General features: G+C 35.2%; 1 protein-coding gene and 1 pseudogene across 1 annotated transcript; one reads left to right on the top strand and one right to left on the bottom strand.

The window, feature by feature from the left end:
- Positions 1-360: 360 nt before the first annotated feature.
- LOC129485392 (oxysterol-binding protein-related protein 9-like) lies at positions 361-9,983 on the bottom strand. Its single transcript, XM_055284687.1, has 3 exons — positions 9,889-9,983; positions 9,460-9,857; positions 361-368 (listed from the first exon to the last, which is right to left on the bottom strand). The coding sequence occupies exons 1-3, from the start codon at positions 9,981-9,983 to the stop codon at positions 361-363; spliced, it is 501 nt and encodes a 166-aa protein (XP_055140662.1).
- A 63-nt stretch (positions 9,984-10,046) lies between these two features.
- On the top strand, positions 10,047-11,276 carry LOC129485391 (oxysterol-binding protein-related protein 9-like; annotated as a pseudogene).
- Positions 11,277-18,163: the final 6,887 nt, after the last annotated feature.

Below are 18,163 nucleotides of genomic sequence, written 5' to 3'. Positions count from 1 at the left end.
GCTCAAGACAAGTTAAGTATATCAACACCATAAAGCCTACATATGACAAATCCACAGCTAACATTATATTCTACAGTGAAAACCTGAAAGCTTTTCATCCAAAGTCTGAGACAAGACAAAGATGCCCACCTGTTCCACCCTAATTCAACATTGTAGTGGAAGTTATAGTCAGAGCGATTAGGCAAAAAAAGAAAAAAAATCAAGAATAAAAAAGGAAGTTGTCTTCCTTTAGCTGATGGCATGATCTAATATATGGAAAACACCAGCCTCCACCAAAAAACTATTTAGAATTGATTAATTCAGTAAAGTTGCAGGATACAAAATCATACAAAATTCAGTAGCACTTCTGTATACTAACAATTAACTATCTGAAAAAAATTAGGAAAGTGATTCCATTTACAATAGCATCAAAAATAATAAAATGCTTAGAAATATAACCAATGAAGTGAAAGACCTATATATTTGAAAAGTATACAATATTGATAAAAGAAATTGAAGAAGACACAAGTGGAAAAATACACTGTGTTCATGGATTCGAAGTATTAATATTCTCAAAATATTCATACTACCCAAAGTGATATACAGATTTAATGGAATATCTACCAAGTTTCTATGATACTTTTCACAGAAATTGAAAAACAATCTTAAAATTTACAACCACAAAAGATCCTATACACAATCTAGAGCAAAAAGAAGAAAGTTGGAGGCATCACACTGCCTGAGGTCAAAATATAAGACAAAGCTCTAGTAATCAAAACAGCATGATATTGATATAAAAACAAATTGATGTAACAGAGAGTCTATAAATAAACCTACACATTTGTAGATAATACATTTTTTTGACATAGCTATAAATAACACAAAGCAGAGATAGATGGTCTTTCCAATAATGTTAGAGAAATTGGATCCTTATGTGGCACCATATACTAAAATACACTGAAAATGAATTAAATACTTAGTAAGACCTGACAACATACAACTAGTAGAAGAAAACAGGGAAAATGCTCTATGACATTAGTCTAGGCAATTATTTTTTTGATGTAACCTTAAAAGCATGGAAGTAGAAGCAAACTCAACAAATGGGATTACATTAAACTAAAAATGTCTTAGCACAGCAAATAAAGCAATTAAGAGTGAAGAAAAAGACCTCTAAATTGGGAGAATATATTTGACAACCATATATCTGATAAGGGCCTAATATCCCAAAAACAAAAAAACTAAGAAAATAGCAAGAAAAGAAAGAAATTGATTAAAAAGTGGGAAAAGAACTTGAATAGACATACTTCAAAGGGAGACATACAAATGATTGACAGAAACATAAAAAATTCTCTACATCACAAAGTATCAGGAAATTACAAATTAAAAGAATAATGTAATGTCATCTCACATCTGTTACAATGGCTATTACCAAAAAGACAACAGATAAGTGTTGAAGATGTGGAAAAAAGGAAACCTTGTACATTGTTGATGGCAATGTAAATTAGTACAGCCATTATGAAAAACAGTACAGAGGTTTTTTCAAAAATCTGAAAATAATATTAACATTTGATCCAGCAATTCAAAAAAATTGAAATCAGTATGTTGAAGAGATACCTGCACTGCTATGTGTATTACAATGTAATTCATGAGGGCTGGGCGCGGCGGCTCACACCTGTAATCCCAGCACTTTGGGAGGCTGAGGCAGGCAGATTACCTGAAGTCAGGAGTTTGAGACTAGCCTGGCCAACATGGTGAAACCCTGTCTCTACTAAAAATACAAAATTAGCCAGGTGTGGTGGCACATGCCTGCAATCCCAGTTACTTGGCAGTCTGAGGCAGGAGAATCGCTTGAACCCAGGAGGCAGAGGTTGCGGTGAGCCGAGATCACACCATTGCCTCCAGCCTGGGCAACAAGAGCAAAATTCCATCTCAAAAAAAAAAAAAGAAAAAAATACATAATTCATAATAGTCAAAATATAGAATCAATCTAAGTGTTCATCAACAAATGAGTGAATAAAATGTTGTATCTGTACACAATGGAATAGTATTCAGCCTTAAAAAAGAAGGAAATTTTGTTATTTGGGACAATATGAATGAACATGAAGGACATTATCCTAATTGAAATAAACTGAGCATGGAATGAGAAATACTGCATGATCCCACTTATACGTGTAATCTAAAAAATTTTGAACTCATAGAGGTAAAGACTAGAATGGTGATTACCAGAGGATGGAGGTGAAGAGTGGGGAATGGAGATAGATGGATGAAGGAATATATATTTTCAGTCATATAGAAGGAATAGGTGTTTGAGATCTATTGAACAGCGTGGTGGCTTTAGTTCATAATAATGTCATGTGTATTTCAAAACTGATAACACAGCAGTAGATTTTAAATTGTCACTCCACACCATTAAAAAAAGTATGTGACTTGATGGCTATGTTTATAGCTTGACTTAACCATTCTATAATGTACACATGTACTAAAACATTACATTGCACTCCATAAATATGTAGCTATTATTTATCAACTAAAGTAAAATTAAATAAGCAAAGGACTTTAGTATTTTCCCAAAGATATACAGATGGCCAGTAAATGAAAAAAAAATTAGCTCAGCACAATTAGTCATTAGGGAAATCCAAATTAAAGTCATAATGAGACACCACTTCACACCTATTATGAAGATTATAGTTTTGAAAAATGAAAAATAGCAAGTGTTGGCAATGATGTGAAGAAAATAGAATACTCATGTTTTCCTGAGGAGAACTTGAAATGGTACCACCACAATAGAAAGCGGTTTGGTGGTTTCTCAAAAGATTAAATACAGAATTACACATATTCCTGCAATTCCAGTTTGACATATCTATCTAAAAGTATTGAAAGAAGGGGCTCAAACATATGTGTATTCCTAAGTAAGTTCACACTAGCATTCTTTTTTTTTTTACTCTTTTTTTTTAATTTTTTATTATTATACTTTAGGTTTTAGGGTACATGTGCACAATGTGCAGGTTTGTTACATATGTATCCATGTGCCATTTTGGTGTGCTGCACCCATTAACTCGTCATTTAGCATTAGGTGTATCGCCTAATGCTGTCCCTCCCCTGTCCCCCCACCCCACAACAGTCCCCGGAGTGTGATGTTCCCCTTCCTGTGTCCATGTGTTCTCATTGTTCAATTCCCACCTATGAGTGAGAACATGCAGTGTTTGGTTTTTTGTCCTTGTGATAGTTTACTGAGAATGATGGTTTCCAGTTTCATACATGTCCCTACAAAGGACATGAACTCATCATTTTTTATGGCTGCATAATATTCCATGGTGTATATGTGCCACATTTTCTTAATCCAGTCTATCGCTGTTTGACATGTGGGTTGGTTAGTTCCAACTCTTTGCTACTGTGAATAGTGCCGCAATAAACATACGTGTGCACGTGTCTTTATAGCAGCATGATTTATAGTCCTTTGGGTATATACCCAATAATGGGATGGCTGGGTCAAATGGTATTTCTAGTTCTAGATCCCTGAGGAATCGCCACACTGACTTCCACAATGGTTGAACTAGTTTACAGTCCCACCAACAGTGTAAAAGTGTTCCTATTTCTTTACATCCTCTCCAGCACCTGTTGTTTCCTGACTTTTTAATGAAGGCCATTCTAACTGGTGTGAGATGGTATCTCATTGTGGTTTTGATTTGCATTTATCTGATGGCCAGTGATGATAAGCATTTTTTCATATGTTTTTTGGCTGCATAAATGTCTTCTTTTGAGAAGTGTCCATGTCCTTTGCCCACTTTTTGATGGGGTTGTTTGTTTTTTTCTTGTAAATTTGTTTGAGTTCATTGTAGATTCTGGATATTAGCCCTTTGTCAGATGAGTAGGTTGCAAAAATTTTCTCCCATTCTGTAGGTTGCCTGTTCACTCTGATGGTAGTTTCTTTTGCTGTGCAGAAGCTCTTTAGTTTAATTGGATCCCATTTGCCAATTTTGGTTTTTGTTGCCATTGCTTTTGGTGTTTTAGACATGAAGACCTTGCCCATGCCTATATCCTGAATGGTATTGCCTAGGTTTTCTTGTAGGGTTTTACTGGTTTTAGGTCTAACATTTAATTCTTTAGTCCATCTTGAATTAATTTTTGTATAAGGTGTAAGGAAGGGATCCAGTTTCAGCTTTCTACATATGGCTAGCCAGTTTTCCCAGCACCATTTATTAAATAGGGAATCCTTTCCCCATTTCTTGTTTTTGTCAGGTTTGTCAAAGATCAGATAGTTGTAGATATGTGGCATTATTTCTGAGGACTCTGTTCTGTTCCATTGATCTATGTCTCTGTTGTTCCAGTACCATGCTGTTTTGGTTACTGTAGCCTTGTAGTATAGTTTGAAGTCAGGTAGCGTGATGCCTCCAGCTTTGTTCTTTTGGCTTAGGATTGACTTGGCGATGCAGGCTCTTTTTTGGTTCCATATGAACTTTAAAGTAGTTTGTTCCAATTCTGTGAAGAAAGTCATTGGTAGCTTGATGGGGATGGCACTGATTCTATAAATTACCTTGGGCAGTATGTCCATGTTCACGATATTGATTCTTCCAACCCATGAGCATGGAATGTTCTTCCATTTGTTTGTATCCTCTTTTATTTCATTGAGCAGTGGTTTGTAGTTCTCCTTGAAGAGGTCCTTCACATCCCTTGTAAGTTGGATTCCTAGGTATTTTATTCTCTTTGAAGCAATTGTGAATGGGAGTTCACAATAGTCAAAAAGTGGAAATCACTCGAGTCCAGCAATATATTAATGGATAAACAAAATGTATGTATATACATACAATGGAATATTTTTGAGCCACAAAATGAATAAAATTTTGATATATGCAACAACATGAATACACTTTGAAAACATTATGCTTAGTGGAATAATCCAGACAAAAATAACAAATATTGTATGAATCTTCTTGTATGACTTACCTACAGTAGTCAAAATCATAGTGACAGAAAGTAGAATAGTCATTATGAAAGCAGAGAGAAAGTGATTGTTTAATGGTTACAAAGATTTTGTGGGGAATGATGAAAACCTTTTGGGTATAAATAGTGAAGATTACACAGCATTGTGAAGATATTTAATGAACAGAATTTTGTACTTACAAATGGGTAAAGTGATGAATATTTTGGCACATATATTTTATCATAGTAAAATATGCAAAAAATTATTAGGCCAGATATAAAAACAATATAATAGAATTTAAGTCAATCATATGTGTCATACAAAACATGTAAATCGAATTAATTTACTTTTTATGAAATAGTTTGCAAATTTTCTCCCAAAGTAAACTCAAGAAACATGACTAAAATTTCTTATTTGTCAAACATTACCTACACATGTGCACACATACATACAGAGCAAAAGGAATCCAAGCAAATGAATATATTAAAAAATCAGGGAGATAATATTAATATCATAAAAAGGAGAATTTTTTCAAAATTGTTAGGATAAACACTTTAAGAACTCTGGGAGTTAACCAAAGGCTTGCAGCAATTAAGTATTTAATTAAGAAAAATGCTGCAACTTGGTAAGAACAGAGTTTTACGGCATTTAACTTGAAATACTCTCATTCTCCTATCTCCAGCTCCACTGTAGCCATGAAAATCAACAGCCCACCATCATAGTGAGAATTGCAAACCAACAGAATGGCAGCCTCCAGAGAGCATAAAAGGGGGCTGGAAATCTTTTAATGTCTCACTCTCAGATAATTATCATTCTCTGACATTTTTATAGTTCTCCACAAAATTCCACTTAAAAGGCTGTCTTTATTTGATCTATGATCTCACATACTACAAAAATCCTTTTTACTCAGGAATATATTTCAAAAGTAATGAGAATAAATTGCTTATATTTCTGGCTTCCTGGGGCAATAGATAACAGTTGAAGACAACAACAGGCTATTCAAAACACTTGCTGGTGAAAGTTGGGAAATGACATGTTCATATTGTCTTTAAGCAAGCTCTGAGATGTTCCTGGAAGCAAAGAAGGCCGTATGTATTTGTATGACTGCATTCATGCCCAGGACTTTCTGCATATGAAGAAATAACAGAGAAGGCACTAAGTTCTCACTTCTGGCTTACTTTGAGACTTGGTGCAAGCAGAAGGTGAAGAATAAAGGACACTTCTCAATTGCCTGGTTGGGTCTTGAAGTCATGCCCAACACAGAGTCCCTTAGCAAAAGATTGGGAAACTTATTGGTTGTAGGCATTCAAGAAAATGTCGTTTCAATCATTAGCTGACCACTAAGCTAACCAAGCAGAGATTTTCACGGCTACACCATCCAAAGAAACCCTCCCCTAAACCCAAACAAATGACTGTTAAGTATACTAAATAATTTGAAATGGTTGCTATATATATAAGCTCAGTATATAAAAAATTAATTGTGCATAGTGTATTTCTTTGCACTAGCAATGACTAATTTAAAAATAAAAACTATAAAACAATATTACTTGCAGTAGAATCAAAGTAAATAAAATACTTAGAAATAAATTTAACGAAAGTGCAAGATATGCACAACGTAAACTACAAAACATATTGAAAGAAATGAAAGACGGCCATTATCCCCAAAATAATTATCTAATCAATCACAGTCCTTACCAAAAATTCACCTTATTTTTAAAATTAATATGATTCCTTTATAATTGACAGATAATTGCACATATTATGGAGGGAGAGTGTGATGTTTCCATTCAGGTATACATTTTATAATGATTAAATCATCATTTCTCTGTGATGATAACATTCGAAATCTTCTTTTCTAGCTATCTTGATATATATACAACACTGTTATTAGCTTTAGTTACCTTACTGTGCAATATAGAACACCAAAACATATTCTTCCTATTCAATTGTAACTTTGTGCCTGTTGACCCCACTGTCCTGGTTCCCTCACCCTTCCACAGACTCTGATAACTGCTATTCTACTCCCTACTTCTATGACACTAACTTTTTTAGATTCCATGTATGAGTGAGGTTGTTTGTCTTTCTGTGCCTGACTTTGACTTTTTTTCATTTAACATAATGTCTTCTAGCTTTATCTACATTTTTGCAAATGACCCGATTTTCTTCCCTTTTATGAATGAACAGTATTAAATTCAGTATTCACATTGTGTGTGTGTGTGTGTGTGTGTGTGTGTATGTATACATGTATTACATTTTCTTTAGTTATTCATCTATAGATGGGCATTTAGATTGATTCCATATCTTGGCTATTGTGAATTGCATTGTAGTAAACTTGGGAGTTCAGATATATCTTCCACATACTGATTTCATTTCCTTTGGATATATATAGAGTAATGGGATTGCTAGATCATATGGTAGTTCCATTTTCAATTTTTTGGGGGAAGCTCCATACTGTTTTTCATAATGGCTGTATTTATTTACATTCCCATCAACCATGCATAAGAAATCCTCCTTTTTTAAAAAAGATTGGCAAGCTTATTCTCAAATTCATATGAAAATGCAAAGAAACCAAAGTGACTACAATAATCTTGAAAAAGAACAAATTTGGAAAACTTCTTTCCAATTTCAAAACTTACTACAAAACTAGAGTAACCCAACTGCGGTATTGAAATTAGAATAGACATGGATAGCAATGTTTCCATTTTTGAAATATTTTATAGAAATCAACATATTTATAGTCAATTGATTTTTTTATGTGTGCCAAGAAATTCAATGGGCAACCAATATTAAAACAAATCTACATTCATAGGAGACAGCTATTTTACCTAGTAGTAAGAATAAGTAGACTTCAAGAGATGTGTTGTTGGAGTAGCAAGAGGTTATAAATTGATGCAAAGAGGGAAAGCCAGATCAATAACAGAGCAATGGCAATAGGGTATAAAAGAGTCTCTCTCCTCATCGTCATGAGCTCAGAAAAGGAGAGGTATAGAGTCATTTATGCTTAAGAAATACAACTTGAGCTTGTGTCTCTGTATTTTCAGAACAGATAAGGAGAGACATAGGTTTGCATAAGTACATTAGAGCCTGATTTGGAAGGCTATTCATACCGTGTAGGTATTTCATGTCAATATTAAAAAAGAGTTGGGAAAAGAAAAAGACAAAACAAGTCACCTGTAATTCCAATTTCAACTGAAAGGCAAGTTATATATGTATCTGAAAACTATCTATCACTAAATAACCTATAATTCTCTCACCCTACGCTTTTGTATATGCTATTCTCTAAGACTAGAACATCTATTATTTTCCTGCTTTGCCATTCTCTTCAACTCTACCTCTCATTATCTTTCACTAAGCTAGTTTATATAGGGCTGGGTTAAAGTGCTGCCTTCTCTGTGAACCCTTTTCTGACTTCATGCAGTTAATTTCCCCTTTGCTGTGTGCCCACACAGAATTTGTACAGTTTTTCACTTTCACACATATCACCTTGAATTGTAATCTATCTGATTTTTCCCCTAGAAATTCATCTTCTTGAAACAGAGATGACTAGGTCTTAATTACCTCTATATCTTACTGCCTACACTCTGACATATGAGAGATATTCAACAAGTTTTAGTTGAAAATGTACAAATAAGTATCCCCAATTAATTGATTCATTGGTTAAGACTATCAGCTACTGCTCAATCTGTACATAATATGAAGAGAAAAACTTTAATACTGTTACTTCCATGCAACACTAACATAAACAATTGATTATTTTACTTTCATTTAACTTCCTCTGCAACTGTTCCAGCCTTCTGTGATCCAGTCATGCCAGCTCTGCATATCATCTGTTTACATGTATCTGATCAAAATATTATTTTTCAGAAATCATTTCCTGGGCATGATTTCTAATATAAGCACTGTGTGGTCTGTGTCTTCTGAAATAAATGGTTGAAGACATTGGCAAGCTTTTGTTGTCAATCTTACAGGTGAAAAAAGATTGGTAAGCTCACCAAAATTTGCACTATAGCTGAGGTAGACTGATTCCATACAATAGGTGGACGAAAAGTAGCATCAGGTCCAATTGGTTGAGCGTCAAATTTAAGTCCAGGACTTACTTGTTAGGTTTCTGCCTTGATGCTGTCTAACACTGTCAGTGGAGTCTTGAAGCCTATTACTATTATTTTGTGGCTGTCTAGTTCTCCAGAACAATCAGGCAAGATAAATAAATAAAAGACATCCAAATATGAAAAGTCAAACTATCTATTTTCACCAGTGATAGGATTCTATACTATATCTAGAAAACCCTAAAAACTCTGCAAAAACGCTTCTAGAACTAATAAACACATTCAGCAAAATTTCAGGATACAAAACCAATGTACAAAATGACCTGAATTGCTATATACCAATAATATTCTAGCTAAGAGCCAAATGAAGAACACAGCCCTATTTACAATAGAGAGGAAAAAAATGAAGTACTTAGAAATACAGCTAACCAAGGAGGTTAAAGATCTCTACAAGGAGATCTACAAAATTCCACTGAAAGAAATATAAAAAGATACAAATGTAAGAAGAAATACCCAAGCTCCTGTGTGTCAGGACTGAGGCAGATCCAGAAGAATCTATCCAGTGCTTTGGGGATGAGCCAGTTTGATGGAATTCATTGGCATCATAAAATTCATCTTCACTGGTGGAGTAAGAGAACTCTGGGACTGTATTTGGAGACAAGTTCACATGGCTTGGAGAAGTTAGACTGCTATTCAGCAGTGAATGGCCACTGCCTGTAGTGTTTGGTGTAGGAGTCTGATGCTGTCCCAAAGTAGCCAACACAGGTCCAACTGGTAGGGAAGATGGACGCTGCTGTTTTAACTTACACAACTGAACAGGTTCTGGAAGTAACACAATCTGGGAAGGCATTGTGCTGATCACAGGTTCCAAAGGACTAGGTTGATAGATTGCATCTACAGGATTAATAGTACTTATTCCATCTGTGTGCTTCTCTGCACTACTCTTTAGCAATCTGCAGCAACACAATGCAGTGTTTAGTTGATTCTACCATGCTATTTGTTGTTTCTTTGAGAGTTTCCATTTTCTTTCTGTTCATCTTCTTTGTAGTTTTGAAGCTTGTCATCGAAAAACTTTAATTGTTCAATCAAGATTTGTAGGTAATCACATCAGCAGCAGCTCAGGAAATAGTCTAAAACGTCCAGATACCAGCGAATCACTTAATTCTTCCATGTCCAATGGAACAAGTGATGCTGACCTTTTCGATTCGTATGATAGTAGAGATAATGATGCTAGGCAGGGTCCACAGAGGAGCACATGAGCGTCATCATGCATCTCTTGTCACAGGTTAGGCTTGGGATGGATCTTACTGAGGTAGTTCTTCCAAGGTTTATTCTTGAAAGAAGATATCGTTTAGAAATGTATGCAGACTTTTTGCACACTGGAACCTGTTTGTGCCCATTAGTGACTAGAAGGATCACAAGGATCGAATGGTTCTGGTTGTGAAATGGTACCTCTCAGCCTTTCATGCAAGAAGGAAAGGATCAGTTGCCAAAAAGCCATACAATACCATTTTGGGCAAGATTTTTCAGTGTCACTGGACACTACCAAATGATATTGAAGAGAACACAAAACTAGTTTCAGAAAGACCAGTTCCCTGGGTTTCCAAAAATATGTAACATTCATGGCTGAGCAGCTTTCCCATCCACTCATTTCAGCTTTTTATGTTGAGTATTTTAACAAGAAGATACAATTCAATGCTCACGTCTGGACCAAATCAAAATTCCTTGGGATGTCAATTGGTGTGCACAACATAGGGCAGGGCTGTGTCTCATGTCTACACTATGATGAACATTACATTCTCACATTCCTCAGTGGCTATAGAAAGTCTATCCTCACATTGTCCTGGGTGGAATTAGGTGGAGAATGTTGTATTAATTTTTCCAAACAGGCTAGAGTGCAAATATCATCTTCCATACTAAACCCTTCTATGCGGGCAAGAAGCACAAAATTACTGCTGAGAATTTTTTTCTCCAAATGACAAGAAGTCTTTTTGCTCAACTGAAGGGGACTGGAATGGTGTGATATGTGCAAAATATGCAATAGGGGAAAATACATCCTTTGTAGATACCAAGAAGTTGCCTGTAATCAAGAAGAAAGTGAGGAAGCTAGAAGATCAGAGCAAGTATGAATCCCGCAGCCTTTGGAAGGATGTCACTTTCAACTTAAAAATCAGCAACTGAAGCAAAGCACAGGCTTGAATAAAAGAGCAGAACCCCAAGAAGGGAAAGTGAAGGAAATTCAATGGAAGACAAGGTTATTTCATAAAGATGGAGAATATTGGGTTTATGATGAACCATTACTGAAATATCTTGGTGCTGCCAAGCATTAGGTTTGAAGATGCAAACTATATACCTGATTATCAGGGCAGTAGGCATAATTCAGCAACAAACAATCTTCCTTTGGGAGAAACGTGTTTACTACCTTCTTATTAGAGTGGTTCCTATCTCAGGGATACTGGACTTTTGGACTCAGATGAACAATTAAAGTGCAAAAAACTTCCCTTTTCCCTCTGTGGCAGTTATTATTTTGACTTCAGTCCTGAGAACAACTTTAGGTTTTGAAAACGAGATAATGTCTGCTCCTTTTCCAAACCCCACACATTGAAAATCATTTATAAATCCAAACCTGAAACTCTGTACTCTAGTACTGCTATTAAGATATACAACCGGCCGGGCGCGGTGGCTCACGCTTGTAATCCCAGCACTTTGGGAGGCCGAGGTGGGCGGATCACGAGGTCAGGAGATCGAGACCAGGGTGAAACCCCGTCTCTACTAAAAATACAAAAAAAATTAGCCGGGCGTGGTGGCGGCGCCTGTAGTCCCAGCTACTCGGAGAGGCTGAGGCAGGAGAATGGCGTGAACCCGGGAGGCGGAGCTTGCAGTGAGCCGAGATTGCGCCACTGCACTCCTGCCAGTGCACTCCAGCCAGTGCACTCCAGAGCGAGACTCCGTCTCAAAAAAAAAAAAAAAAAGATATACAACCTGTTTCTTAGTACACATAATCTTGAGATACATACATACATACACACACACACACACACACACACACATATACATACACACACCACATACACATATGTATATATGTGTATATATGTGTGTGTGTGTATGTGTATATATATATATATATACACATACACACACACACGCCTGGTGCCAGATTTTTTCATAAATATCCTGCCTAATGTAAATATGGGTTCCTCTGAGTTGTTTTAGAAAATTACTGCAATGTATTAAAATCAAGTGTTAGGAAATGTCATGGTCTTACCTACAGTAACTTTTATTTTAGAATTGGACGATTATTAAACTGTATCTAATCCTGGAAAAAAAGAAAGAGCCCATACTGATAGATCAGAAGAATAAAAGTTGTTAAAATGGCCATACAGTCCAAAAGCAATTTACAGATCAATACTGTTTCTATCAAACTGCCAACATCATTCTTCATTGAATTAGAAAAAAAAAAACTTTTTTAAAATTCCTATGAAACAAAGGCAATAGCCCAAACAGCCAAAGCAATCCTAAACAAAAAGAACAAAGCCAGGGGGAGGCATCACATTACCTGACTTCAAATTATACTAGAAGTCTACAGTAACCAAAACAGCTTGGTACTGGTACAAAAACATTCGCATAGACGAATGGAACAAAATGGAGAACCCAGACATAAAGCCACATACCTTCAACCATCTTATCTTTGACAAAGTTGACAAAATTAACCAATGGGTAAGAATTCCATATTCGATCAGTTGTGCTGAGATAACTGGCTAATGCAGAAGGATAAAATTCTTGAGTTAATTTCTGTAAACCATGAAAGGTAATGGTCTAGTATTATCCTACATACAGGGATATTTGTATGTGTGGTTGTGAAACCCATACACAAGTGAATTTGGCCATCTTTGGGCAGTGAGGTCAAATGTGAATATGTGTAAAAGTGCTTTTCAGAATTGTGCTTTACTATGAGAAAACATCAAAACTGCTGTAGTTTTCCATTTCTACTGTATTTCAGTTGCAACCTCTTTTTAACAAACTTTGTATGTATTTAAGTGTATTTGCTATTGTTTTGAAAGTGCTGACAAAGTTTATATTTGTAACATCAGCCTTCCTCGCCCGTCTCCATCTGTCTATTCTTCATTAAACACTTACTGAGTATGAAAAAAAACGAAATTAACTCAAGATGAATTAAAGATTTAAATGTAATATTTCAAACTATAAAATTCTGTCTGGAAGAAAATACCCTTCTTGACATCAGCCTTGGCTAATGTCAAGAATTCCTAAGAAGTTATGGCTAAGTCCCCAAAAACAATTGCCACAAAAACAAAATTGACAAGTGGGACCTAAGTAAACTAAAGAGCTTCTGCAAAACAAAACAAAACAAAAATCAACAGAGTAAACAGGCAACCTACAGAGTGGGAGATAATATTTGCAAATGATACATCTGACAAAGGTCTAATATCCAGAATCTATAAGGAACTTAAACAATTCTGCAAGTATAAAACAAATTACCTCTTTAAAAAATGGGCAAAGGATGTAAATAGATACTTCTCAAAAGAAGACATACGAGCAGCCAACAAATATATGAAAAAATGCTCATAATCACTAATCATCAGAGAAATGCAAATAAAAACCACTATGGGATGTCATCTCACACCAGTCAGAATGGCTATTATTAAAAAGTCAAAAAACAACAGATGCTGGCGAGGCTGCAGAGAAAAGGAAATGCTTATTTACTGTTGATGGGAATGCAAATTAGTTTAGCCACTTTAGAAAGCAATTTGAAGATTTCTCAAAATACTTAAAATGGAACCACCATTCAACCCAGCAATCCCATTAATAGATATATATGCAAAGGAAAATAGGTTAGTCTACCAAAAAGACAACATGTACTCAGATGCACTATTCTGCACTATTCAGGATAGCAAAGACATAGAATCAACCTAGGTGTGTGTCAATGGTAGATTGAATTTAAAATGATATATATACACCATGGAATACCATGCAGCCATAAAAAAGTGGAATCATGTCTCGAGTGAAATAACGCAGTAACCGGAAACCAAATACTGCATGTTCTCACTTATAAATGGGAGCTAAACACTGAGTACATTTGGACATTCAGATAAGAAAAATAGACACTGGGGGACTACTGGATGTGGGAAGAAAGAAAAGTTGTGTGGGCGGAAAAACTACCTATTGTGTATTATGGTCACTACTTGGGCTATGGGATCATCTGAATCCCAAACCTCAGCATCACACAATATATCCGTGCAACAAACCTGCATATGTACCCTCTGAATCTAAAATAAAAGTTGAAATGTTTTTAATAATTAATTTTTTAAAACATGAAATAAGGAGTAGAATCAGCCAGTAGGGTTTATGCAGCACCAGCCAACATCAGCAGACACATTGACACCTGAAAAATGATGACTCTTGATGTGAATGTCTATCCCAGGACCTAAGATTCTCTTTCTCTCCTGTTCATTATCACCTGTTTAGCTTTTCCTTTTCAACAGCTATTACTGATCCCAATCATTGTCGTCTTCTATAGGCTTTATTTAAGGGAAAAATATATTTGAGTTACAATAATTTTCATAGAATAGACAACTCACATTATATTGTTGCAACAGATATGTCCAGGAGATGAAAAATGTCCAAACGGTAGAGGGTTTCAAATGTAGTTTGAATAGTTTGCCTGCTAGGGGAGGGAAAGTGTTGGGATGTGATGGAAGAATTTTGAGCAGAGGATGGTGATGTGATTAGGTTTATGCATCAGAAAAGCTAATCTGAAATTATATACAGGCCATATCACACATGATAAAAACTGGAGGCAGGAACACTAGTGAGGAAGCTAGTCCAGACAAATGAGAGGCAATGAGTGCAGAAATTAGGACAATGGAAGGGAGACTGACATTTCTGAGGGCTGACTGGAATGTATGCTCTGTATGTCTGTCAAGAAACTCTTAAATTTGAGATACTCTCCATCCCCAAACAACAAAGTTCAAAAAATTAAAAGCTCCTTCATCTCCATCCCCACGCTACTCATTATTACCAGTGCTGGCATCATCTCCTTCACTTTTCTCAGCTCATCAGTCACTCACTCCTGTTGATTTTATTTCCCAAACACTTCTTAAATCCTTTAACCATTCTGTTTATATTATCATGGTCTATGGAGAAGAAGAAGGATACATTATTTATTGAGCATAGTTAACCAGATAACATGATCCAGTCCTACCCACAGTGATTAAATTAATTTTAAATGATCTTTGGCGAGCCGCTTAACCTTGCTACATTTTCGCCCTTATCTGTCAAGAATATAATAATCATATAAACCCAATATAAACTATGAAAATCAATATTTTGCATTTGGCAACTTTATATTTTATACTTTCACAGAATCTGGAGACTTTCAGTAGTTTTCAACTTTAGCTTATGTTGGAATCATTTGAACGGCTTAAAATACATTTTCAGGTACCATCACCACAAGAGTTTCTGGAGTGGGCTTTAGAATTTGCATTTCCAACAGGTTTTCAGGTGACACTCATGCTGCTCGTCTAGAGACCACACTTTAAGAGCACTGACTTATTTGAGTTCCCCTTGAAAACTAAAATGGACTTAAAGTGAGTTTGATTTTATTCTAGTTCCAACACTAAGCAATAGTATCACCATAGGTATATTCTTTGACTTTATAAGCTATAGTTTTCTCACCTGTAATGAAGTAATTGAGTCTCCAAAGCCTATATTTGTTGCCATGTCCCTATTATGCTTCTGAAGTATGCACATATCTTTCATTTTTATGAAGTATGCAAGTAAAATAAAGAGATCATTGTTTCTGAAGGAAAATGTAAGAACCTTTAGTTTGGGTATAAAGATCATTGTAACGTTGATGAAGAAATTATTGTACGTAAGTCTACCTCTCTTAAATTCTCTGTTCAGGTGATTCCTGTATCCAGAAATTCTTTCACTTTATCCTGCTTAAGCAATGTTTTGGAGTTTTGGAATATTAATAAATGTTCCTAATAAGAAATAGTGGAGTGGAGCTGAAATTTAGAAAAATAGTGAAGTGGAGCTGAAATTTAAAATTTTGGTACAAAATTTTAAAAATTTAAAAAATTTTGTGCCAAAATCACAGTAATTCCTTGTGACTTGAGGTGTGTAAGGCTGGCTAATAGTAGTGTAGTAGCAGAGTAAGATGAATCAACAGATGCATTTCCTATCTTATTTCAGTGACTCTTGGCTTGAAAACTTCAAATTTTCCTTTGACTCTGCTTGAATGCATCTCAAATGGGCTAAGGCATTATGCAATATAAAGAGAAATACCCAACGTAGATCGGTGCATTTGAGAATCACTTAGCCTAAGCTATTTTTGACTGAGTGCAGTAGCTCTAGAATGAAATTTCACAGGTCAATTTCTCTGCTACTATCCAGTGAAGTGTTATCTGCTTCTATTTTCTCAACTAACTAATGTAATAACACATGAATGATCTTTAGGAAATGGCTGTTGATGTCAGAAACTCAGAAATTGAAATGATTAAGTCATGATTTATAATATAATTAAGAAGTTAATTCTAGATGGCATGTTTTCCCTTTCACTTACATTTAATGTACACATAAGATGTAGTACAAAAAAGTATCTCATGATGTGTTCTGAAGGATGCAAGTGACACTAAGCTTTTCCTATCACTCCAATTGAAGAATGGTCATGTTCCAAATTTAACAAATGATAAATTTGAAATGTTTTAATTGATAAAATGTTCCCAGTAATACATTTTTGTTAAATATTTGGAACATGCTCCTGCCTACCTACATTAGAATCTGTCATACAAAGATATTCATTTAAACTCAAATATATTCTATCTCTTATTTTAGAGTTAAATAGGGTTAGGTCCAATATGTGTCATAATATTCCACTCACAGCATATTATTTCTCTAAGTGCTCTGTTGCTTGAACATGTCTGAAACCACTATATTTTAAAGATAAAGAAGGATAAAAATTGACTATTAAAATTTCACAAACAATTGAATTAATGACCTTAATTCAGAAAGTATGAAAATCATTATTTCCTTCTGTGTCTGGTATAGTTGTCGCTTGAGTTTTGTATCAGGGAAAAAAAATCAAGCTGTTAATGAAATTGGAACTTAAAGAGCGTTGTTTCTAACATACAGTAGGGTGAAAATAAGGGTTGATTTCCTTTCCAATGGCAGTGGTGGTGACTGTGTATACTGGATTCAAGAGATATTTGAAAATAATAAATTCAATGAAGTAAGCAACAGATTTAACTTCAGAGTGAGGGAGAGGAATCAGTCTATAAGGACTCCCAGATGTCTAGCTTAAGCCAACAACCACAACAACAACAAAAAAAGAAGTTTGGATGGTTAATTTTTTGTGTCAACTTGATTGGGCCATGGAATGCCCAGATACTTAGTCAAACTTTATTCTAAGTGTTTCTGTGAGGGTGTTTTTGATGAGCTTAATATTTGAATGGATTGAGTAAAGTAGATTGCCCTCCCTAATGAGTGTGGACCTCATCCAGTCAGTTGCACATCTGAATAAAACAAATAGGCTAAATAAGAAGGAATTGCTTCTGCTTGACTACTTTGAACTAGGACAATGGTCTTTCCTTGCCTTCTGATTCAAACTGAAAAACTGGCTCATCTTGGGTCTCAAGCTTGCAGACATTCATACGGGAACTACCTTCTCTTGGATCTCCAGCTTACAGATCTTGGAAATTCTCAGCCTTCACAATTGCATTAGCCAGTGTCTTATAACAAATCTATTTATTATTCTCTCTCTCTCTCTCATATATATATATATATATATATATATATACGTATATATATACGTATATATATGTATACGTATATATATACGTATATATATATACACACACACACATACTTGTTTATATAATGAAAGTTATATATATATATATATACACACATACAATGAAAGTTGTTTATATACACATGTATAGTGATGTGCTTCATAACAACTTTCAGTCAGTGATGAGCTGCATATATGATGGTGGTACCACAAGATTATAGTACCATATTTTTACTCTACCTTTTCTATGTTTAGATATGTTCAAAAGCACAAATACTTACCATTGTGTGACAATGGACTACAGTATTCAGTACAGTGACATACTGTATGTGTTTGTAGCTTAGGAGTAATAGGCTATCCTATATAGTCTGGATGTATAGTAGGCTATACCATTTAGGTTTGTGT

Source organism: Symphalangus syndactylus, chromosome 6, assembly GCF_028878055.3.
Source record: "Symphalangus syndactylus isolate Jambi chromosome 6, NHGRI_mSymSyn1-v2.1_pri, whole genome shotgun sequence".
In the NCBI taxonomy this organism is placed as follows: Eukaryota; Metazoa; Chordata; class Mammalia; order Primates; family Hylobatidae; genus Symphalangus; species Symphalangus syndactylus.
The sequence above is the reverse complement of the archived record's forward strand: the minus strand, read 5'-3'. Positions and strand labels throughout refer to the sequence as shown.